Source organism: Narcine bancroftii, chromosome 14 (assembly GCF_036971445.1).
Source record: "Narcine bancroftii isolate sNarBan1 chromosome 14, sNarBan1.hap1, whole genome shotgun sequence".
Lineage (NCBI taxonomy): Eukaryota > Metazoa > Chordata > Chondrichthyes > Torpediniformes > Narcinidae > Narcine > Narcine bancroftii.
In genome coordinates, this window is record NC_091482.1 from 62,301,535 (window position 1) to 62,325,752 (window position 24,218).

Sequence of the window (24,218 nt, forward strand, 5' to 3'; positions counted from 1 at the left end):
GCAAAATGGACTTGAATGCAGTCTGTTGGAGGAACTCAGTAGGTCAAGCACCATCAGCAGGAGAACGTGGTCAATGTGAGCAGAAACCCTTTATCCAGCATTTGCATCTCCAGCAAAATCATGAATATTTTTTTCCAATGGGAAAAGTGAAAATAAATTGGCTTAAATGTTGGAGAGAGAGAATTGCAAGGGTCAGGCCTGGGGTTTCTAGTTGCTGTCGCTTTAACTCTCCACCTTGCTGCATCTGAGGCCTTGTGCTCAGCCCATAAGAAACTGCAGTGTGTTGAATGCAGCTTGTATAATCACATAAGCCTTCCTTCGTTTTATTGACACCATCTATGCTTGTTGCCTCAGTGAAGCATTCAACAAATTGAGACTTGCTCCTTCCTGGTCTCACACTCTTTCTACATGTCAGGAAGAAGATACAAGAGGGTGAAATCATGTCCTACCAGATTCCCAGTTAGTCTCCTGGATAAACCTCTTTCTCGTAAAATGTTACCCATGTTGTTCTGACTGGTCTTGGCAACTGCACTTCACTGTGCTTTTATTGATTTGCTGTGACGAACTAGATTGCACACTAAAAAAAACTTTCTTACGTTTTGGTGACAAACTTGTTAAAAGATGTGATGCAAGTTGAGGAACAGCAGCTTGGACACATTGAAAGTGACTCCAAATCAAATTCTACAGCTTTGGGTAATGTTTTGTATCAGAAATGCCTGGATCTTGGGTCATCTATCTGTAATAGTGGCTTATCTTCCTTTATTCCACAGGGTAGCTGGAATCACTAGGCATCTATTAATTCTCTACATATCACAACTTTGGTTCTTGTTTTGATTGTCCTCATTACTGTCAGTCAAATAACTAAACTCAGAATCAGAAAGTCATGAACATGTCACAAAATATTCCTATGAATTGCATTTCAAAATAAATAGTGAAAAAAAAATAGGAAAAAGTGAGGTAGTGTCTGTAGTTCATTGTCCATTTAGAAATCTGATGGCCGAGGGGAAGAAGCTGCTTCTGTACTGTTGGGTGCTCTTCAGGTTTCTGTACCTCCTTCCAGATGGCAATAGCATGAAGAGGGGGCGTGGCGGGGGTGCTTTAAGACACCACCTCTTGTCGATGTCCTCGATGGAGTGAAGACTGGAGCCGATGATGTCACAGGCAGGGTTAACAACTTTAGTTTTTCCTGTCCTGTGCATTGGTACCTCCGCACCAGACAATGATGCAACTGGTTAGAATGCTCCTCACAGTACACCTGCAGACTTTCATGTTTTACATCTGTAGAACTTTGCAAGTCTTTGGTAATGTATAGACACTGGCAAGCCACCTTCTTGATTCCATCATCATGGAGGGCCCAGGACAGATTCTTGGATGTTGATACCCAGGAATTTAAAGTTCTTGACCCTCTCAACTGCTGACGATGTTTGGTGATTGATTTGTGTTCTGATTCCTCCTGAAGTTCACAATCATCTTTCATTTTGCTTGCCTTGAATGAAAGGTTGTTGTGACACCACTCAACTTGCTGATCTATCTCCTTCCTTTTGGCCGTCTGTAATTCTGCTGATGACTGTGACGTCATCAGGAAATTTATAGAGGGCATTTAAATTGTGCCTCGTCCTATAGTCGTGCGTGTCGTCAGTAGAGCAGTGGGCTAAGCCTGCATCCTCGGTTGGTGGTGAGTGAGGTGAGGAGACTTTTTTCTGATCTCCACTGACTGATCTTCTGATGTAGAAGTCAAGGATCCAGTTGCAGAGGCCCAAAAGCTGGGCTGTGGTCGATGAGAGCAGCTTGATGTACATGCTACTGTTGTCTAGATGATAGAACTGCGTGGAGAGCTAGAGATTTTGTGTCTGCTGGAGAGCGATTGTGATGGTAGGCAGATTGCAGTGGGTCCATAATCTTTGCCTGGCTCTGTATTAATTCTGGCCGTGATTAACATTTCTAGTAATGGCCATCGAGGCTACTCTGCTCCTGGGTACTGGGATGACTGATAGCTTTTTGATAGAGGTGGGAACCTCTAACTGCACCAATGAGAGTGAAAATGGGGCGCATATGAATTTTCTTACAAGACATAGGAAGATTTGTCCAACGTTATTACCACTTTATTGCATTGCGATTATAAATGTTGTAAGGTTTCTCGTTCTATGATTTAGCAAATAAAATTGGTAAGTCAGGAAATGTGAATTCCTTGTTCATAAAATGGGTAATACGGGGTAAAGTTCCCTGATAGTAATGTTTAGCTTTACAAGTAAGCAAGCGTATAGATAATCACTTCTGTGAACAGTGAATCTTTTCAGTTCCTGCTTGAAAACTCAGTCCTCGAGGGCAATTTTGGTCTCTACAAGGAAGTTTGTGGTTCTCTACATAATCTGCATTATCCACTAGTGTTTTGGACTTGGTTGTTGTTTTATTCTCTTCTATTATATGCTATTGACTTGGATTTCTTCCAGATTGGTCAGCAGTAATTAACAAGTGAGCACCACTGTTAATTGTTATTATCTGTCACCTACATTCTTTTTCCACAACAATCAATATAAATGTTTAATTTCCAATTTTTAAGTTACTGTTTTTAAATGTTTCTCTACAAATACTAAGTACATTTCTCGCATTGTCAATTATTTCAGGTTTGCACCACCATATAGGTCTTTGCTTTTTGATTTGAATCTTGAGTCCAAAAAGTTTCTTGGTTTTAAGAAACATTGTTGCAAACCTCTTTATGGTTCATCAAGTTGGCTTGCATTATCAACGATATCAGTTTTGAAGGGTGAATTGGGACAATCTGCCAAATATTTTCTGGCAAATATTGGAGAAATAAAACTTGGCATTAAGTACTAATGCTTCTTGGGTAATTGTTTTGCAGCCTGCAATGTGGTCAGCAGATCAGTGCACTTAAGGAGCAGTGTGAAGAGAAAATTAAATCTTTGGGGAGAATGTATGATGAATCTCCAAAACTGCAAGAAGATTCCAAGCAAAAACAAGTAAGTTTTTAAAAGATGGATTGTTTTTGGTTCTGTTCAAATGATCTTGATTTTTTTTTTAAATTTACATTACTGTGTACTCCAACATTGAGCTGAAATTCCATTTCTAGAAAATTATCTGTAGTGCACTGAATCCCTATACAGTAGAGTCTCTTGGTCACGTGAATCCCTACACAGTAGAGTCTCTTGGTCACGTGAATCCCTACACAGTAGAGTCTCTTGGTCACGTGAATCCCTATACAGTAGAGTCTCTTGGTCACGTGAATCCCTACACAGTAGAGTCTCTTGGTCACGTGAATCCCTATACAGTAGAGTCTCTTGGTCACGTGAATCCCTACACAGTAGAGTCTCTTGGTCACGTGAATCCCTACACAGTAGAGTCTCTTGGTCACGTGAATCCCTATACAGTAGAGTCTCTTGGTCACGTGAATCCCTATACAGTAGAGTCTCTTGGTCACGTGAATCCCTAAACAGTAGAGTCTCTTGGTCACGTGAATCCCTATACAGTAGAGTCTCTTGGTCACGTGAATCCCTATACAGTAGTCTCTTGGTCACGTGAATCCCTATACAGTAGAGTCTCTTGGTCACGTGAATCCCTATACAGTAGAGTCTCTTGGTCACGTGAATCCCTATACAGTAGAGTCTCTTGGTCACGTGAATCCCTATACAGTAGAGTCTCTTGGTCACGTGAATCCCTATACAGTAGTGTCTCTTGGTCACGTGAATCCCTATACAGTAGTGTCTCTTGGTCACGTGAATCCCTATACAGTAGAGTCTCGTGTTGTAAGTGGAGATTGTTCCTGTTGTAAGTATATATTTTTAAATTTGAAAACATACAGCAGGCCCACAAACCGGTGACACCTAATTGTACGTTTTGAATGATGGGATGAAACCAGAGAACCTGGAGGAACACCCACGCAGACACAGAGCGAATGTACAAATTCCTTACAGATAGCATGAGATTTGAACCCTGATCCCAATTGCTGGCACTGTGATGGTGTGCTAACCACTACATTAACTGCTGCCTAAAATTCTCTCAAATGTAAAGTCCCTGTGGGTGCTTAGTCTCAAAGACAAGGCAATTCCAAATTGTCAGAAACATTGTTTTAAATATCTAAAAATGTTACATTGTTAGTGTCATTAGGCCTTTTCACACTGTTGTATAAAATGGGGATTCCCGGGAAATTTTCCCAGGAACCCTCCCATGAAACGGCAGTGTGAAAATGTTGGACCAGGAAAATAAATCGGGTCCGTGCCTACCTTACATATATACAGTTTTCTGACTTCTGGTAGGACTTCCTGTCAGTGCATAATGAGTCATTAATTGTCATTGCTGGGGGCAGAACTCCCCCCCCAAATTCCGGGAGAGGGCAAATTGCAGAGAATTTGAACAGCTATGTGAAGGCCTGGAATTTCACCTGGGTCCAAGTATAAGTTGTAGCAGAATTGTCTTGTTAGTTTCCGAAGAAATCTCTTAAGTGTCCTGTGTACTAGCATCCTGTATTTGTTGACTATGGTAGTTCAGTTCTTTGTACGCTTTTTGCATTTGTTTAGTTTCTCATATTTTCCAAATACTTGGTTATGACTTCAATGAGGATAATGTAGGGTAAATTTGGATGCAATGTGTAATTTCAGTTTTAAAATTTGATTCATTGTGGTCTTTATACCAACTGCATTATGATCTATTCTAGAGTCTGAATGTTTAATAAAATTTAGCTACTTCCCCAAAAGGAGATTGGGGAAACTGGAGGTGAAATGTGTTTAAATAGAAATCAAAATTGGTGCAGAAAAACGAGCCTGAGATTTTTACTTCAAAATGCATATTTATTTATTTTTATATATATATTAATTAAAAATTCCAGGAAACCACAGTAAAACTTCCTGCTCATTGGGACATTAATTCTGGATTAGATCATATGCCATTGGAGCAAACTTAGGCCATCTGGCCCATCAAGTTTTCCCAACCATTCAATCCAATCAAGGCAGGTTTTCTCCGAACTACTATCTCGTGTTTTCAGATGTTGCAGTTTAATTTTCTACTAAACCAGGTGGGTTAAAGGAGAGCATAAGTGGCTGGGGTGAGTAGAATGGAATGGTGGTGAAATGAGTGTTTAAGCAGTAGGGTCTGGTCACAAGATATAGGAGCAGAAGTTGGCCCATCAAGTCTGCTCCACCATTTAATTATGAGCTTATCCATCTACTCAGCCCCACTCCCCAGCTTTCTCCTTGTAACCCTCGATGTCTTGACTAATCAAATATCGGTCAATCTCTACCTAGAACACACCCAATCATTTTTAATACAACGTGAAAAGAAGCAGTCCCAACAGTGACCCCTACAGAACACCACTGGTTACTGGTATTCTACCTTGTTTTTTTATATAATTTTTTATTTTTCACACCATAAATCACATTAACCATGATACACATTTTTTCCTTTTCACACATATACAATGTCATTTTCTCCCCCCCCCCCCCCTCCTCCCCTCCCACCCTCCCCCCTCCCGTCCATTTAAGGTATAAAATCTAGGATACATTAAACCAGTCAGACAATGTTGTCATTCAATAAAAATACACCAGAAATTCCACTGAGTCCATTCTTTTCATTTCCTTTTCCTTCAGTTAACTTAGGTAGTGATTGTCCCGGTAGGTTTTTGCTATTGTGTTGAATATAAGGCTCCCATATTTGTTCGAATATTTCAATATTATTTCTTAAACTATATGTTATTTTTTCTAATGGAATACATTTATTCATTTCTATATACCATTGTTGAATTTTCAAATTATCTTCCAATTTCCAGGTTGACATAATACATTTTTTTGCTACGGCTAGGGCTATCTTAACAAATCTTTTTTGTGCATCTTCCAAGTCAATTCCAAATTCTTTATTTTTTATGTTACTTAGGAGAAAGATCTCTGGATTCTTTGGTATATTGTTTTCTGTTATTTTATTTAATATCTGATTGAGATCTTCCCACATGTCCAGATTGCATGAATTGTTGTTCCCATTTCTTTTTTACATCGAAAACATCTATCAGATACTGTTGGGTCCCATTTATTTAACTTTTGAGGTGTAATGTATAGCCTGTGTATCCAGTTATATTGTATCATACGTAACCTCGTATTTATTGTATTTCTCATCGTTCCAGAGCATAACTTCTCCCATGTTTCCTTTTTTATCTTTATATTTAAATCCTGTTCCCATTTTTGTTTAGTTTTACCATTTGTTTCCTCATTCTCCTTTTCTTGCAGTTTAATATACATATTTGTTATAAATCTTTTGATTATCATTGTATCTGTAATCACATATTCAAAGTTACTTCCCTCTGGCAAACTCAAACTGCTTCCTAATTTATCCTTCAAGTAGGATCTCAATTGGTAATATGCCAGTGCTGTATCTTGAGTTATATTGTATATATCTTTCATTTGTTCAAAGGATAATAATCTATTTCCTGAAAAACAATTTTCTATTCTTTTAATCCCTTTTTTCCCCTATTCTCTAAAGGAAAGGTTATCTTTTGTAAAAGGGAGTAACTTGTTTTGCGTCAATATTAGTTTTGGTAATTGATAATTTGTTTTATTTCTTTCTACATGAATCTTCTTCCAAATATTGAGTATATGATGTAATACTGGAGAACTTCTATGTTGTACCAATTTTTCATCCCATTTATATAATATGTGTTCAGGTGTCTTTTCCCCTATTATCTAATTCTAATCTAGTCCAATCTGGCTTTTCCCTTGTTTGATAAAAATCTGATAGGTATCTTAATTGTGCGGGGTATTCTACCTTGTTGAAGGCCTTTTGAAAGTCCAAATTACACAACATCCACTGCATCCCTCCTGTTTTTCCTAATTGTGATCTTTTTTGAAAAAAATGCAATAGATCTTGTCAGCCATGATTTTCCTATCTTTTCATGCACCTCCAGGTATTCTTTAACCTTGTCTTTGACAATTGACTCCAACAGCTTCCCAATTACTGATGTCAGGCTAATAGGCATCCTTTCTGATGCCTTGCTCCCTTGAGCAGCATATCCTCTAGTCCACCAGAACCATGCCAGAATCTATTGATTCCTGGAAAAACTTCACCAGTGCTTCCACAATCTCTAACTGCTACCTCCTTCAAAATGAGAGGGTGTATTCCATCTGGTCCAGGAGACTTTTCTACCCTTGGAGTATTTAGCTTTCTCAGTACCTTTTCTCTTGTGACCTTGGCTGCACTTCTGAGAGAGGCATGAGCCTGATGGGCTGCTAAGGTCTTCCACAGTGTAGTGTGATCCAAAATATTCATCAAGTTCCTTTGCTTGTCTCCCACTATAATTACACCAGCATAGTTTTTCTATCGATCCTGTGTCTACTTTGGTCACTCTTTTACTCAACATATTGAAAAAAGCTTTTAGTATCCTTTGATATTACTAACCAACTTTTATAATTCATCTTTTCCTTCCTAATCATAGATTTAAAAGCTTCCCAGTCCTCTTATCTTCCCACTAATTTTTGCTTCCTCGTGTGCCTTCTATTTCACTTTCACTTTGACTTTAACTTCACTCATCAGCCACAATTGTCTCAATTTTCATTCATAAATTTCTTTTGTTTGGTATGTACCTGTCCTACACTTTTATAACATAACAATTGCAGCACGGAAACAGGCCATTAGGCCCTTCTAGTCCGCACCGAACCAAACACCCCTTTCTAGTCCCACCTCCCTGCACAATGCCCATAACCCTCCATCTTCTTCTCATCCATATACCTGTCCAACCTTTTCTTAAATAATACAATTGACTCCGCCGCCACTATTTCTCCCGGAAGCTCATTCCACACAGCTACCACTCTCTGAGTAAAGAAGTTCCCCCTCATGTTACCTCTAAACCTCTGCCCCTTAATTCTTAACTCATGTCCTCTTGTTTTAATCTTTCCTCCTCTTAACGGAAATAGTCTATCCACATCCACTCTGTCTATCCCTTTCATAATCTTAAATACTTCTATCAAATCCCCTCTCAACCTTCTACGCTCCAAAGAATAAAGACCTAATCTGTCCAATCTCTCCCTATACTCTAGATGCTTAAACCCAGGTAACATTCTGGTAAACCATCTCTGCACTCTCTCCACTCTGTTTATATCCTTCCTATAATTAGGCGACCAGAACTGCACACAGAACTCCAAATTAGGCTGCACCAACGTCTTATACAATCTCAACATCACCTCCCAACTCCTATATTCCATGCAATGATTGATAAAGGCCAGCATACTAAAAGCCTTCTTCACCACCCTATTCACGTGAGTTTCTTCCTTCAGGGAACGATGTACCGTTACTCCTAAATCTTTCTGCTCTTCTGTATTCATCAATGCTCTCCCATTTACCATGTATGTCCTATTCTGATTCTTCTTACCAAAATGAAGCACCTCACACTTTCTAATTTCTTGCAAAGCTGTAGCCTTCGCTGATCTGCTGTACTCTCCATTAATTTTTCTATAGACTTTGGCTAGTTCCTCTCTAATGCACTGTAATTTTCTTCACTCCATGTTGTGATACTGCCTCTTTAGCCTTCGTTTACCTTAAGCTCTCTAATCCCCTCATTGATTTCACGGCACCCAATCCAGAACAGCCAGTCTTCTGGTGGGCTCATCAAGTTGCTCCTCAAAGCCATCCTGTAGGCATTCCACAAACTCTCTCTCCTGAGATCCTGTACTGCCTTTCCCAATCTTTCCTATTAAAATCCCCCAAATTATTGTCACACCTTCCTTCTGACGTGCCTTGTATATTTCCATTTGTATTTTGTAAACCACATACTGGCTGTTCTTCTTTTCCATTTCCATTCCTAAAGTCCACCCATAAGGATTCTACCTCTTCTGATCCTATGTCCTTTTTCTAATATAATATTGCTGACAGACAGAGCCATGCCCCCGCCCACCTGCCTATCCTTGACTGTGTATTTGTGGATGTTCAGCTCCATCTTTAGCCAAAACATCCATCCTTTAGCCAAAACTTGGTAATGGCCACAACATCATACCCTCCAGCTGTACAGCAAGATCCACCTTGTTTCTAATGCTGCCTGCATTTAACTATAATACCTTCAGACCAGTTATTGTTTCTTGTCATCCCTCCAGCTATTATTTTGTCTTGTTGCCTACCTGTCATACTTGTTGCACCCTATCTTTACTGCTGTTTTCTCCCTTACTTCAGCCCTAGTACTCTGGTTCTCATCCCCTGCCAAATTAGTTGGAACCCTCTCAAACAGCTATATTAAACCTACCTGGCAGGATATTGGTCTCCTTTGGGTTCAAGTGTAACCCATCCTTTTTGTATAGGTTGTACCTTCCACAAAAGAACATCCCAATGATCCAAGGATCTGAAGCCCTGACCAGTTTCTCAGTCATGCATTTATCTGCCTAATCTCACTAGCATGTGGCACAGGCTGAGGTTAACCACCCTGGAGGTCCTGTTTCTCAGCTTCCTCCCTTATTCCCTCTTAAGACCTCCTCACTTATCTTACCTTTGTCATTGGTACCAACATGTGCCAAGACTTCTGGCTGTTTGCCCTCTCCCCTCAATGTTCTGGTCCTGATTGTAGACCTGTACCCTGACACCAGGGAGGCAACATACCATCCAGGTGTCTTCATTGGGCTCACAGAATCTCTTGTCTGTTCTCCTTGCAGTGGAATTTCCTATCACTCTTCCATGCCTCTCTGCTATAGAGCAATGCTCATTCCCAGAGACCATATCATTATGGACGTCCTGTCATGTCATCCTCCCCAGTACTATTTAGGAAGATAAACTGGTCCCTGAGTGGAAAAGGAGCATGGCAGATATTTTCCAGTCAGATGCAGAACCTTTGGAATTTCCAAATTGTTGGACTACACTATCAGTTTTACTGCAGTATAATTTCCTGACAGAAGCCAAATGTGGCAGCATCTTGGCCATTTCTTACTTTTCATTTGTGGTAATTAGTATTTTCATTGATCGGGTATTGGTCTTTGCTGTTTCCATCCTTAAAATGTCATCTTATGCATCCGACTCTCCACTACTGACTGGTTGAATATTGCTTGTTGAAACTAAGGAAAATTCAACTTGTTTTTCTATTGGTCAGTGATTCCCACTGCCCTCTTGTGTTGCTTGCACTGAGCCACCACAATGTTAAATAAAGTCTAATTTCAGAATAAATTACCTGAACAGAGTAGTACAAAGTACATAGAGGCCCCTAATAAGTTTTGGAGGCAAGGAATGTTTAACTGTGCAAATATTTTTACAATGTACTAGAGCACTGCGCCCTGCACCTTTTTTGTTGCACTACCTTGAGTATATATTGACCTGCCTGGAATGTTTGCAAACACATTTTTGCTATATCTAGCATGACTATAAACTATTCAATAATGCTTGTTAATGTATATGTCTCTAATTCCATCTATTGTCTTTTTCTGCATAGCCTAGAGAGGAAGAATTGCCTAATGATCGTGAATCTGACAGGGATTACAAAATAAATGCTGAGAATGTGCAGCAGATTGCAGAGAACAATAAACCTATTAGCCTTGATGGAAGCAAACTGCAATCTCATCAGGACAGCAATATGAAATTACTAAGTAAGAGACACATATAAATAAAAAATGTTCTTGCATAATCTAATCCATATTCTTCTGCCTGTCAGGAAAATGTTTGAAGAGTTGTTTGTGTGCATAATGGAAACCTTTTTTGATGACATTTTCCTTCTGGTCACTTTTGGAGTTTGTATAATTGATCTTGGAAATGACCTTAATTGTATCTCTTATTTCAGTTTGTTTTACAAAATTTTATTAATATTGTACGCAAAATGCGGCTCTGGAATGGGAGTGCAGCTCTAATATTTTTGTAATGTTTGAAATTCTGCCTCATGGAGAATTTTCTAGTGGCTGGTTTCCTCTTGGTGCTGTAGATCTGCACAGTAACCCTTGCATCAACTTGCTGGTTGAGGTAAAAGTTGAGTGAGAATGCATTTTGTGTTTTTGAGCATAATTTGCATGTTAGAAACCAAGTGCATGTGTGCTCTATGGGAGACTACAGGAATTTTGGTGAAACATCACATTAAATATCAATGTTCTAAAAACCTCTAGACCAGCTATCTTTGTCCTTTTTGAACTGTTGATCTGCATCTCTATTTCCAAAATGCACAAATAGCAAAGACACAGTATCAAAACATTAAGCCAACTTTGCCCATCTTAGTATTCCTATACAACTTGCATTGCCAATTTCTTTTTACTAAATCCTACATTTATTAACTTCTGACATCAATTTAAGTAGTGTTTAGTAGTATTTATCTGCTCAGGATGGAATTCCCAAAGCACTGGCTTTCTTTTTCATGTCATTTGCGCCAGATCTCCTCGCCCCCCCCCCCCACCCATCATTAATTCCAGAGCTCATCACTGGGTTATTATTTGAAAAGACTTTGAAGAGTATATTGGATTTCTTGACAGGTTGCAAGGAAAGTTCTTTTTCTTTTAATTGCCCAGTTTTGTGGCACGTTGCATTGCTGTTAGCACAATGCCTTTACAGCGCCAGCAATTGGAATCAGACCTGGGTTTGAATCCCATACTATCTGTAAGGAGTTTGTATGTTCTCCCAGTGTCTGTATGGGTTTTCTCTGGGGAAGTCTGGTTTCCTCCCATAGTTCGAAACTTGGGATAATGGGGTGTAAATTGGGCTTCATGGACTCGTGGGCCAAAATGCCTTGTAACTGTGCTGTATGTCTAAATTTAAATTTGAATTAATTCCTAAGATTTTTTTAAAAAACTTATTGTATATGACGAGCTCATTTTCGCAAGCACAATGTACAAATGCACTAAATTTCTTGCTGCAAAATTGGAATGTTTCCTGATCCAACAGGTTATTTTCTAAAGCTTTAAAACTGCAACTTAGTGCTGTTAATTTATTTTGCTTTTGTTTCTGGAGGAAAATACTGAAATCTTTAAGGAAGTGTGGAATAATGGGATCATTCATAATTGGGTTCTTTTTATGAAAGGAAAGTGATGTTTCACCAATCTGCATTTGTTTGATCAGTTGAAAATGGGAATGAGTGAGTGTGGGTATTTGGACATCCAGAAATGTTGAAATCCCACTCAAGGTTGGGACATAGAATTGTGGATAATCTGAAGTTGAGAATTTATTATCAGATAGAAAACAAATGAGAACAAATACTGGTTGGCATGTCGTGATTTGTGGGATATTACAGGGACTGGTGTTGGGGACCCAGCTATTTGTGATCTAGATCAACAATTTGAGTGAGGGAGCAAAACGTCACATTCCAGTTTCTGGATAAAATAGCTAGTTGTGATTCAATAGACGAGAATGGCTGCATGACAAGCAGTGTGCAAAAACGTGGCACTTGGTCTATGCTATGGGGGGAAGGAATGCAGTCTTCTGCAAGCGAGAAGAGCAGAATATTTTGTAAATGATGAATAGTGGTATTGCAATGTAGACTATCATGGTGAAACTATGCTTATTGCAAAGAGTTTTGATGTAAAGCATCCATTTTTCCAGTAAAGCAAATCCAGTGAAGATTCATTGGATGTCCCAGGATTTTGGGTTTGTCATTTGAAGAGGGATTAATTAGATCAGATTTGTAATCTAGAGTTTATAAGAATGAACTGATCTCACTGAATTTTGGTTAAGCCCTCCAGCTGGGGATGGATCTACAAATAAAAGATTCTTGAAGATTCTGGACCAGAACAAGTTAAAGGGGAGACTGTTTAGAACCACAATGAGAAATGTCTGGATTTTTTTCAAAAAAGGGAATAGTGAAGAAGCTCTGACACGAATGATAGCAGGGTGGATGGCCCACTTTGAATTTTCCTTTGTGGCTTCTGGCATTCATATCTACCCTGTAATGGCCGCATTACATATGATGTATACAGCAAGTACCAAGCAATTTGTGAAGCTTGCCTTGGAGCTGCACACTCCTTAGCGGAACACCTCCCACCTCCAGCTTCTGACTTGGACATTATTACTATTCATCAGCAGGGAAGCTGTTCTGGAATTCCTAGGTGAGAGATTGCTGTCACCGGAGTCCTTCCACCATTGTCTAGGGGCCACTGTGGTCGGGCAATAAGCATGGACTTGGCTGGTGTCTCACGCTTCAGGTTTCAAATGGTTGTGTTTTGGCTTGTTCATGATCTTGCTGCTGAGTTGATATTATTTTTGATGTGATTAAAATACCAATATTGTCTTCGCAGATCAGGGTAAAGCAGATAATGATGCTGGTATGCCTGGGATGGAGGAAAATGAACAGGGAAAATCCATGGATATCTTCATTGGTATGTAGAAAGGAGCTTTTCCACATGAAGTTGCTGCTTTATGAGCATGTCATCAAATGAGTTGGAAATTTACAGCATTGATGTAAATATTGCAAAATGAATGAGCAAGATGAAACTAAGTTCAAGGTTCCTTTTATTGTCATGTAATAATCCAAAAAAAAGTAATTTACATGAACTTTTGCCTGGTCCCCTAACCATGTTTTTCCTTTACCCTGCTCTGTTCAGAAATTCTGTAAGACCTGATCTTGTGTCTACTGGTAACATCAATCTGGTTATATTAATTTTTTTTAAATCTTTGGTTCTCACAGCAGGAAATAGGCAATAGCTGGGTGTGGTAGACTCTTCCTTTAGTCTGTTTTATGGAAACAGTCCCTTCAGCCCAACTCCTCCATGCTGACCAAGATGTGTGTGAAGGAGTCCATTTGGGTCCTATTCCTCTTGCTCTTTCCATGGATCTGAAATGCTTTTAAACACTGCATTTGTACACTTCTACCACTTCTCTGTCAGCTTTCCACATACCTACTACTCTCTGGGGATGGGGGAGGGGCTGGGAGGTACCCCTCAAATTGGATGGTATTGCAACTCATTGTAAATTAGTCAAACTTTATAGATGGCTTTGAAAGTTCCTGTTAGTAATTCTTGGGGTGCTGATTAATGGCAATGCAAAAGAGACCAAGATGTTGACAATTTTGTCCTAGTTGTGTTTGGGGAGGGAGGGAGGGGGTGTGGAATTCACTTGCCTGGTAACATTAACTCTTTCTTAGGGTTTGTGTGTTGAGCATAGATCTTTAATTCTACAGAATTATGCAGACTACACAATTGTGGATCATTTTGTACAATAAAATAGATGATTGCAAAAAAATTAATTTCACACCAATTTATTCCTTTAGATCAGAAAAGCAAGATGAATTTTGAAAAACCAGCATCTCAGAGTGGAATAGTAGGAAGCAAACGGAGAGTGGAGAATGACGTAAAGCCTGGCCATCATTTTGTTCCAGATCTACAGGTTCCACCCAAGCCTGCTCTGCAACATGATAGCCAACTGAAGCCTGTAAAATTTGAGAATCGAGTCAATATAAACATGCCAAATCCCATAGACCACAAGGACCCAGCTAATGTGGAAGATGAAAACATCCGTGTCAGAACAGATGAAATTGAAGAGTCACAGAATCAACAGCCGGGTAGGTGTTTTTGGAAATTTGGTCTTGAAGTTATTTAGACACTTGTTGTTATATTGATTTGGACATGAATGGTTAGGAAGGCAGTAGATAGAACCATAGAACACTACAGCACAGAAAACAGGCCATTCAACCCTTCTAGTCTGTGCCAAAATATTTTGCCAGTCCATAACCCTCCAGACCTCTCCCATCCATTATCCAATTCTTAAAACAATACACTCTTCCTAGATCCTTCCTCATTTCCACAAAATTGGCCTTTCTCCAATTTAGAATCTCATGGACCAGACCTATCCTTGTCCATAATTAACTTTTAAAAAAAATATTTTTTCTTATTTTTCACACTATGAACCATATCAACCAAAGTATATACAAACATTTCTCATTAAATTTACACAGTGGTCTTTTCTCCCCTTTCCCTCCCTCCCCTCTACCCACCCCCCTCCAAAACCCATAAATATTCAACATTTACAATACAATAAAACCATAAAACAATATCTTCACACAAAGGAAAATAAACAAGAAAAATGTGTCATCTATTTATGACACACTGAATCTAGTCATTTTGTCTTCTCATTTTAGGGGGTGGAGGTCATAGGCAAGCTCTCTCTTATATGTTCCATGTAGGGTTCCCAAATTTGTTCAAATATTGTGACTTTATTTTTTAAATTGTTATTTTTTCCAATGGAATACATTTATTCATTTCCATGTACCATTGCTGTATACTCATGCTCTCTTCCATTTTCCAAGTTGACAAGTGTACATTTTTTTGCTATTGCAAAATGAATTCTTTTTGCACTTTATCCAATTTGAGGCTTAATTCTCTACTACTTGTGTTACTTAAAAGAAATATCTCTGGTTTTTTGGTTTGTTATTTTTTGTAATTTTATTTAGTATCTGATTTAATTTTTCCCAAGACATATTTACTTTTGTACATGCCCATGTTGCATGTAATGTTCCCATTTCCTTCTTACAGCATAAACCTCTATCCGATAATGTTGAATCCCATTTTTTTAATTTTTGAGGAGTAATATATACCCTGTGTAACCAATTATATTGTATCATACGTAACCTTGTGTTTATTATATTCTTCATAGTTCCAGAACATAACTTTTATCTTTGTTCAGATATTTTTCCCAGTTCTGCTTAGGTTTATAGTTTATTTTATTTTCCTTATCTTGCAGCTTAATGTACATGTTCGTTATAAATCTTTTAATTATCATTGCACCTGTAATCACATATTCAAAGCTGCTTCCTTCAGGTAATCTCACGCTGTTTCCCAATTTATCCTTTAAATAAGCTTTCAGTTGATGATAACCAGCACTTTATCCAACTCATGTACCATGAGTTATTCCATATTTGTTCTTCAACTCTTCAAATGTTAATAAATTATTTCCCCAAAACAATTTTCTATTCTTTTGATTCCTTTTCTCTCCCATTGGTTATCTATTGTAAAAGGGATTAGCAGATTTTGCGACAATGGTAATTTTGGTATTTGATAATTTGTTTTTTCCTTTCTAAGTGGATCTTCTTCCATGTATTAAGTAAATGATGCAATACTGGTGAGTTTTTATATTGCACCAGCTTTTCATCCCACTTATAAAGTTTATGTTCCAGTACCTTCTCCCCTATTTTATCTAGTTCTATCTTTGTCCAGTCTGGTTTTTCCCTTGACTGGTAAAAATCTGATAAATACCTTAATTGTGCGGCTCTATAATAATTTCTAAAGTTTGGTAACCACCTTGGTTGTACCTCTCTGTTAATTTATCTAACGCTATCCTCGGTTTCCTCCCTTTCCACAAGAATTTCCTTATTATTCTCTTTAGTTCATTAAAGAATTTTTCTGTTAAGGGAATTGGTAATGTTTGAAATAAGTATTGTATCCTTGGGGACATGTTCATTTTAATGCAGTGTACCCTCCCTAGTGGAAATTCTTTCTAATGTTCTAAGTCTTCCTGCAATATCTTTATTAGTGGCTGATAATTTAGTTTTTACAAGTGGCTTAAGTTGTTATCTAACCTGATCCCTAGGTATCGGATTGCTTGTGTTTGCCATTTAAATGGTGATTCTTTTTAAAATTCTGTATAGTCTGCGTTACTCACTGGCATCACTTCACTTTTCTTTGCGTTGATCTTGTACCCCGATATTTCTCCATATTCCTTCAATTTCTTATGTAATTCTTTTGATACCTTTGGTTCTGTTAGGTATACTATCATGTCATCTGTAAATAAGCTGATTTTATACTCCTTCCCCTTTATTTTTATCCTTTATTTTATTTTCTATTCCTATCAGTTCTGCCAAAGGTTCTATTGCTTAGGGGAACAATGAGGGGGATAGTGGACATCCCTCTCTAGTTGACCTACTTAATTTAAAGTGACTCGATACATATCCATTTACTGTTACCTTCGCCAACAGTCCATTATACAATGCTGTAATCCAATTTATATATTTTTCTGGTAGATTAAACTTCTGTAATACTTTAAATAAGTAGTTACACTCTGTCAAAAGATTTTTCTGCGTCGAGAGCAACAGCCACTGTTGGTTTCTTATTTCCTTGAACTGTGTGGATTAGATTAATAAGTTGACAGACATTATCCGCTGTTCGTCTTTTCTTAATAAATCCAGTTTGATCTTGTTTTACTATTTTTGGTACACAATCGGCCAATCTGTTTGCTAATAATTTTGCTATTATCTTATAGTCTGAGTTAAGTAGAGATATTGGTCTATATGATGCTGGTGTTAATGGATCCTTCTCCGTCTTTGGTATTACTGTAATTATTGCTGTCTTGCATGAATCTGGCAAGTTTCTGTTTTTTCTATCTGGTTCATTACTTCTAGGAGAGGAGGAATTATTAACTCTAAATGTTTTATAAAATTTTATTGGAAATACATCCTCTCCTGGTGTTTTATTGTTCAACAGCTTTTTTAATACATCCTGTATTTCCTCTATTTCAAATGGTTTTAGTTTTTGTTCCTCTTCTTGCAATTTCAGCAATTCAATTTTAGCTAAAGTTCCTCTATTTTGTCATCTTTCCCCTTGTTCTCAGTTTGATACAATTATTCATAAAATTCCTTAAAATTTTCATTAATCTCTGTTGGATTATATGTAATTTGTTTGTCCTTTTTCCTTGATACCAATATTGCTCTTTTAGCTTGTTCTGTTTTAAGTTGCCAGGCTAATATTGTGTTTTTTCTCCCAGTTTGTAATACTTTTGCTTCCTTTTTGTTATATTGTCCCTTTTTACTAATTCCTTTTCTGTACTTACTATCTCTCTTTCCAACTGCTCTATTTCCTGATTGTAATCCTTTTTCATCTTAGTTACATAACTTATTATCTGCCCTCTAATGCCGGCTTTCATTGCGTCCCACAATATAAATTTGTCTTTCATTGATTCTGTGTTTATTTCAAAATATGCTTTAATTTGGCATTCAATAAACTCCCTAAATTCCTGTCTTTTAAGTAGCATGGAGTTTAACCTCCACCTATATGTTCTTGATTGGATGTCCTCCAATTCTATTGCTAATATTAGGGGTGAATGATCTGATAGTAGTCTAGCTTTATACTCAGTTTTCCCAACTCTCCCTTGAATATGGGCTGACAACAAAAACATATCAATCCTTGAGTAAGTTTTGTGCCTATTCGAATAATATGAAAATTCTTTCTCTCTTGTGTGTTGCCTCCTCCATATATCCATAAGTTTCATTTCCTGCATTGATTTAACCATAAATTTGGCTACTTTATTTTTTTTAACTTGTCTTTTGACCAGTTTTATTCAACATTGGGTCCAAATTAAGATTAAAATCCCCTCTATCAATATATTTCCTTACGTGTCTGCAATCTTCAAAAAAGTATCCTGCATCAACTTTTGATGCTTAGGCACATATATATTGAGCAAATTCCAAAATTCTATGTATAATCTGATACTTTATCATTGCATACCTCCCTGCTGGATCTATTATTTCCTCCTCTATTTTGATTGGTGCATTTTTGTTAACTAGTATGGCTACACCTCTAGCTTTTGCATTATAGGATGCTGCCGTTACGTGTCCTACCCAGTCTCTTTCATTTGTTATGTTCTGCTTCAATTAGATGTGTTTCCTGCACAAACGCTATATCTATTTTTTTCCTCCTTCGATAAATTTAGTAGCCTCTTCCTTTTAATTTGGTTATGTATTCCATTAATGTTTATAGTCATATAGTTCAATATGGCCATCTTATATCTTGCATACACTTCTTTGCCACCTCCATTCCCCTTTTCCCCATTTTCATCTCTTAGTTTTCTCTTATTACACTTAATGTACGATAACACATTTAAAACATAAAGTATCCCCGCAGTTCCCACATCCACTAATGCCTTGACCCCAAAAGTTCCCCCCCTCTCTGAGTTGCTTCATATCCCTTGCCGGGTAACCACAACTCCCCTTTTTATTTAGATTGTGATCTTGTTCGCAGCGTCAACTGATTTTGAAGGGACAGTTATTCCCTCTGTACCCAGACCTTTCCAGAAAACACATTTTTTTAAACACATATAACAAAGCTCTCTTTTTCCCACTTACTCCCTTCATTCCCTTCTCTTTTCCCTCATTAGTTCTTTACATGTACATTGTTTTTACATCTTTACATATATACTTTATCGCTGCTCTTCATTCTTGTTACATCTCTTCATGTCCTGCAAACATTTTGCGAATTCTTGCGCTTTCTCTGGTTCTGAGAACAGTCTGTTTTGCTCCCCAGGTATAAATAATTTAAGCACGGCTGGATTTTTTAATATGAATTTGTAACCTTTTTTCCATAAAATCGATTTCGCTGTTATTTATTTATTTATTTTTTAAAAAAAAAAAAAAAAAATTTATTTATCACACCATAAACCACATTGACCAAGATACATACATTTTCCTAATATATACAGTGTCATTTTCTCCCCCACCCCCTCCTCCCATCCCACCCTCCCTACCTCCCCCCCCATCCATTTAAATTACAAAATCTAAGATACATTAAACCAGTCAAACAATGTTGTCATTCAATAAAAATAAACAAGAAATTCCACTGAGTCAATTCTTTTCATTTCCTTCTCCTTTTGTTATTTTAGGTGGTAGATGTCCCCGGTAGGTTTTCTCTATTGTGTTTCATATATGGCTCCCATATTTGTTCAAATATTTCAATATTATTTCTTAAATTGTTATTTTTTCTAATGGAATACATTTATTCATTTCTATATACCATTGTTGTATTCTCAAATTATCTTCTAATTTCCAGGTTGGCATAATACATTTTTTTGCTACGGCTAGAGCTATCTTAACAAATTTTTTTTGTGCACCATCCAAATCAAGTCCAAATTCTTTGTTTTTTATGTTACTTAGGAGGAAGATCTCTGGGTTTTTTGGTATATTGTTTTCTGTAATTTTATTTAATATCTGGTTTAGATCTTCCCAAAATTTTTCTACTTTCTCACATGTCCAGATTGCATGAATTGTTGTTCCCATTTCTTTTTTACAACGAAAACATCTGTCAGATACTTTGGGTCCCATTTATTTAACTTTTGAGGTGTAATGTATAGCTTGTGTATCCAGTCATATGGTATCATACGTCACCTCGTGTTTATTGTATTTCTCATCGTTCCAGAGCATAACTTCTCCCATGTTTCCTCCTTTATCTTTATATTTAAATCTTGATCCCATTTTTGTTTAGTTTTACCATTTGTTTCCTCATTCTCCTTTTCTTGCAGTTTAATATACATATTTGTTATAAATTTTTTGATTATCATTGTATCTGTAATCACATATTCAAAGTTACTTCCCTCTGGTTACCTCAGACTGCTTCCTAATTTATCCTTCAAGTAGGATCTCAGTTGGTAATATGCCAACACTGTATCTTGAGTTATATTTATCCTTCATTTGTTGAAAGGATAATAATCTATTTCCTGTAAAATAATTTTCTATTCTTTTGATCCCTTTTTTCTCCCATTCTCGAAAGGAAAGGTTATCTATTGTAAAAGGGAGTAACTGATTTTGCGTCAGTATTAGTTTTGGTAATTGGTCATTTGTTTTATTCCTTTCTACATGAATCTTCTTCCAAATATTGAGCAGATGATGTAATACTGGAGAACTCCTACGTTGTACCAATTTTTCATCCCATTTATATAATATATGTTCAGGTATCTTTTCCCCTATTTTATCTAGTTCTAATCTAGTCCAATCTGGCTTTTCCCTTGTTTGATAAAAATCTGATAGGTATCTTAATTGTGCGGCTCTATAATAATTTTTAAAGTTTGGCAGTTGTAAGCCTCCTTGCTTATACCATTCTGTTAATTTATCTAGTGCTATCCTCGGTTTCCCCCCTTTCCATAAAAATTTCCTTATTATTTTCTTTAACTCCTTGAAGAATTTCTCTGTCAAGTGTATTGGCAATGCCTGAAATAGGTATAGTATCCTTGGGAAAATGTTCATTTTAATACAGTTTATCCTTCCTATTAGTGTTAGTGGTAAATCTTTCCAATGCTCTAAATCATCCTGTAATTTTTTCATTAGTGGATAATAATTGAGTTTATATAGATGGCCGAGATTTTTATTTATTTGTATACCTAGGTATCTAATTGCTTGCATTTGCCATCTGAATGGTGATTCCTTCTTAAATTTTGAGAAATCCGCATTATTCATTGGCATTGCTTCACTTTTATTTATGTTAATCTTATAACCCGACACTTCTCCATATTCCTTCAATTTCTTATATAATTATTTTATTAATAGTTCTGGTTCTGTTAAGTATCTTTGGCTTGGCTTCGCGGACGAAGATTTATGGAGGGGGGTAAATGTCCACGTCAGCTGCAGGCTCGTTTGTGGCTGACAAGTCCGATGCGGGACAGGCAGACACGGTTGCAGTGGTTGCAGGGGAAAATTGATTGGTTGGGGTTGGGTGTTGGGTTTTTCCTCCTTTGTCTTGACAGTGAGGTGTGCTCTGCGGTCTTCTTCAAAGGAGGTTGCTGCCCGCCGAACTGTGAGGTGCCAAGATGCACGGTTTGAGGCAATATCAGCCCACTGGCGGTGGTCAATGTGGCAGGCACCAAGAGATTTCTTTAGGCAGTCCTTGAACCTCTTCTTTGGTGCACCTCTGTCACGGTGGCCAGTGGAGAGCTTGCCATATAACATGATCTTGGGAAGGCGATGGTCCTCCATTCTGGAGACGTGACCCACCCAGCGCAGCTGGATCTTCAGCAGCGTGGACTCGATGCTGTCGGCCTCTGCCATCTCGAGTACTTCGATGTTAGGGATAAAGTCGCTCCAATGAATGTTGAGGATAGGAGCGGAGACAACGCTGGTGGAAGCGTTCTAGGAGCCGTAGGTGATGCCGGTAGAGGACCCATGATTCGGAGCCGAACAGGAGTGTGGGTATGACAACGGCTCTGTATACACTTATCTTTGTGAGGTTTTTCAGTTGGTTGTTTTTCCAGACTCTTTTGTGTAGTCTTCCAAAGGCGCTATTTGCCTTGGCGAGTCTGTTGTCTATCTCGTTGTCGATCCTTGCATCTGATGAATTGGTGCAGCCGAGATAGGTAAACTGGTTGACCGTTTTGAGTTTTGTATGCCCGATGGATATGTGGGGGGGCTGGTAGTCATGGTGGGGAGCTGGCTGATGGAGGACCTCAGTTTTCTTCAGGCTGACTTCCAGGCCAAACATTTTGGCAGTTTCCACAAAACAGGACGTCAAGCGCTGAAGAGCTAGCTCTGAATGGTCAACTAAAGCGGCATCGTCTGCAAAGAGTAGTTCACGGTCAAGTTTCTCTTGTGTCTTGGTGTGAACTTGCAGGCGCCTCAGATTGAAGAGACTGCCATCCGTGTGGTACCGGATGTAAACAGCATCTTCATTGTTGAGGTCTTTCATGGCTTGGTTCAGCATCGTGCTGAAGAAGATTGAAAAGAGGGTTGGTGCGAGAACGCAGCCTTGCTTCACGCCATTGTTAATGGAGAAGGGTTCAGAGAGCTCATTGCTGTATCTGACCCGACCTTGTTGGTTTTCGTGCAGTTGGATAACCATGTTGAGGAACTTTGGGGGGCATCCGATGTGCTCTAGTATTTGCCAAATCCCTTTCCTGCTCACGGTGTCGAAGGCTTTGGTGAGGTCAACAAAGGTGATGTAGGGTCCTTTTTTTGTTCTCTGCACTTTTCTTGGAGCTGTCTGAGGGCAAAGACCATGTCAGTAGTTCCTCTGTTTGCGCGAAAGCCGCACTGTGATTCTGGGAGAACATTTTCGGCGACACTAGGTATTATTCTATTTAGGAGAATCCTAGCGAAGATTTTGCCTGCAATGGAGAGCAGCGTGATTCCCCTGTAGTTTGAGCAGTCTGATTTCATGCCTTTGTTTTTGTACAGGGTGATGATGATGGCATCACGAAGGTCCTGAGGCAGTTTTCCTTGGTCCCAACAAAGCTTGAAAAACTCATGCAGTTTGATATGCAGAGTTTTGCCGCCAGCCTTCCAGACCTCTGGGGGGGGGGGGAATTCCATCCATACCTGCTGCTTTGCCACTTTTCAGTTGTTCAATTGCCTTGTATGTCTCTTCCTGGGTGTGGACCTCATCCAGCTCTAGCCTTAGGGGCTGTTGAGGGAGCTGGAGCAGGGCGGAATCTTGGACTGAGCGGTTGGCACTGAAAAGAGATTGGAAGTGTTCTGACCATTGGTTGAGGATGGAGATCTTGTCGCTGAGGAGGACTTTGCCGTCTGAGCTGCGCAGCGGGCTTTGGACTTGGGGTGAGGGGCCGTACACAGCCTATAGAGCCTCGTAAAAACCCCTGAAGTCGCCAATGTCCGCGCTAAGCTGGGATCGTTTGGCGAGGCTAGTCCACCACTCATTTTGGATCTCCCGGTGTTTGCGGTGAAGATGGCTGCATGCGCGACGGAAGGCTTGTTTCTTCTCTGGCCAAGATGGCTTTGTAAGGTGAGCCTGGTGGGCAGCTCGCTTCTTTGCAAATAAAGTGATTTTATATTCCTTGTCTTTTATTTTATTTTCTGTTCTTATCAATTCTGCTAGTGGTTCTATTGCTAACGCGAACAATAAGGGTGATAGTGGGCATCCCTGCCTTGTTGATCTGCTTAATTTAAATTGCTTTGATATATATCCATTTACTGTCACTTTCGCCAATGCTTTAACCCAATTAATATACTTCTCTGGTAAACTGAATTTTTGCAATACTTTGAATAAATAATTCCATTCTACTCTATCAAAGGCCTTCTCTGTGTCTAAAGCAATTGCTACTGTTGGCGCTTTACTCCCTTCTACTGCATGAATTAAGTTAATAAATTTACAAATATTGTCTGTTGTCCGTCTTTTTTTAATAAATCCAGTTTGGTCGAGATTTACCATTTTAGGTACATAATCTGCTAATCTGTTTGCTAATAGTTTAGCTATTATCTTATAATCTGTGTTAAGTAATGATATTGGTCTATATGACGCTGGTGCGAGTGGATCTTTCCCTTGCTTTGGTATTACTGTAATTATTGCTGTTTTACATGAATCTGGTAAACTTTGTGTTTTGTCAATCTGGTTGATTACTTCCAGGAGGAGAGGAATTAATAATTCTTTAAATGTTTTATAGAATTCTATTGGGAATCTATCCTCTCCTGGTGTTTTATTATTTGGTAGTTTTTTTATTATCTCTTGTATTTCTACTATTTCAAATGGTTCTGTTAATTTATTTTGTTCCTCTATTTGTAATTTTGGTAGTTCAATTTTAGTTAAAAATTCATCTATTTTGCCTTCTTTCCCTTCGTTTTCAGTTTGGTATAATTGTTCATA

The 24,218-nt window shown here is 38.3% G+C and overlaps 1 protein-coding gene across 11 annotated transcripts in view; it reads left to right on the forward strand.

The window, feature by feature from the left end:
* The window catches only part of golm2 (golgi membrane protein 2), a 73,669-nt gene that overhangs the window by 23,816 nt on the left and 25,635 nt on the right, over window positions 1–24,218 (forward strand). For all 11 annotated transcript variants that reach the window (XM_069910592.1, XM_069910594.1, XM_069910595.1 and 8 more), the window contains exons 5-8: window positions 2,861–2,978; window positions 10,397–10,550; window positions 13,173–13,253; window positions 14,144–14,434. In XM_069910592.1, the coding sequence (XP_069766693.1) occupies window positions 2,861–2,978; window positions 10,397–10,550; window positions 13,173–13,253; window positions 14,144–14,434 (644 nt within the window). The remainder of the gene's footprint in view (window positions 1–2,860; window positions 2,979–10,396; window positions 10,551–13,172; window positions 13,254–14,143; window positions 14,435–24,218) is intronic.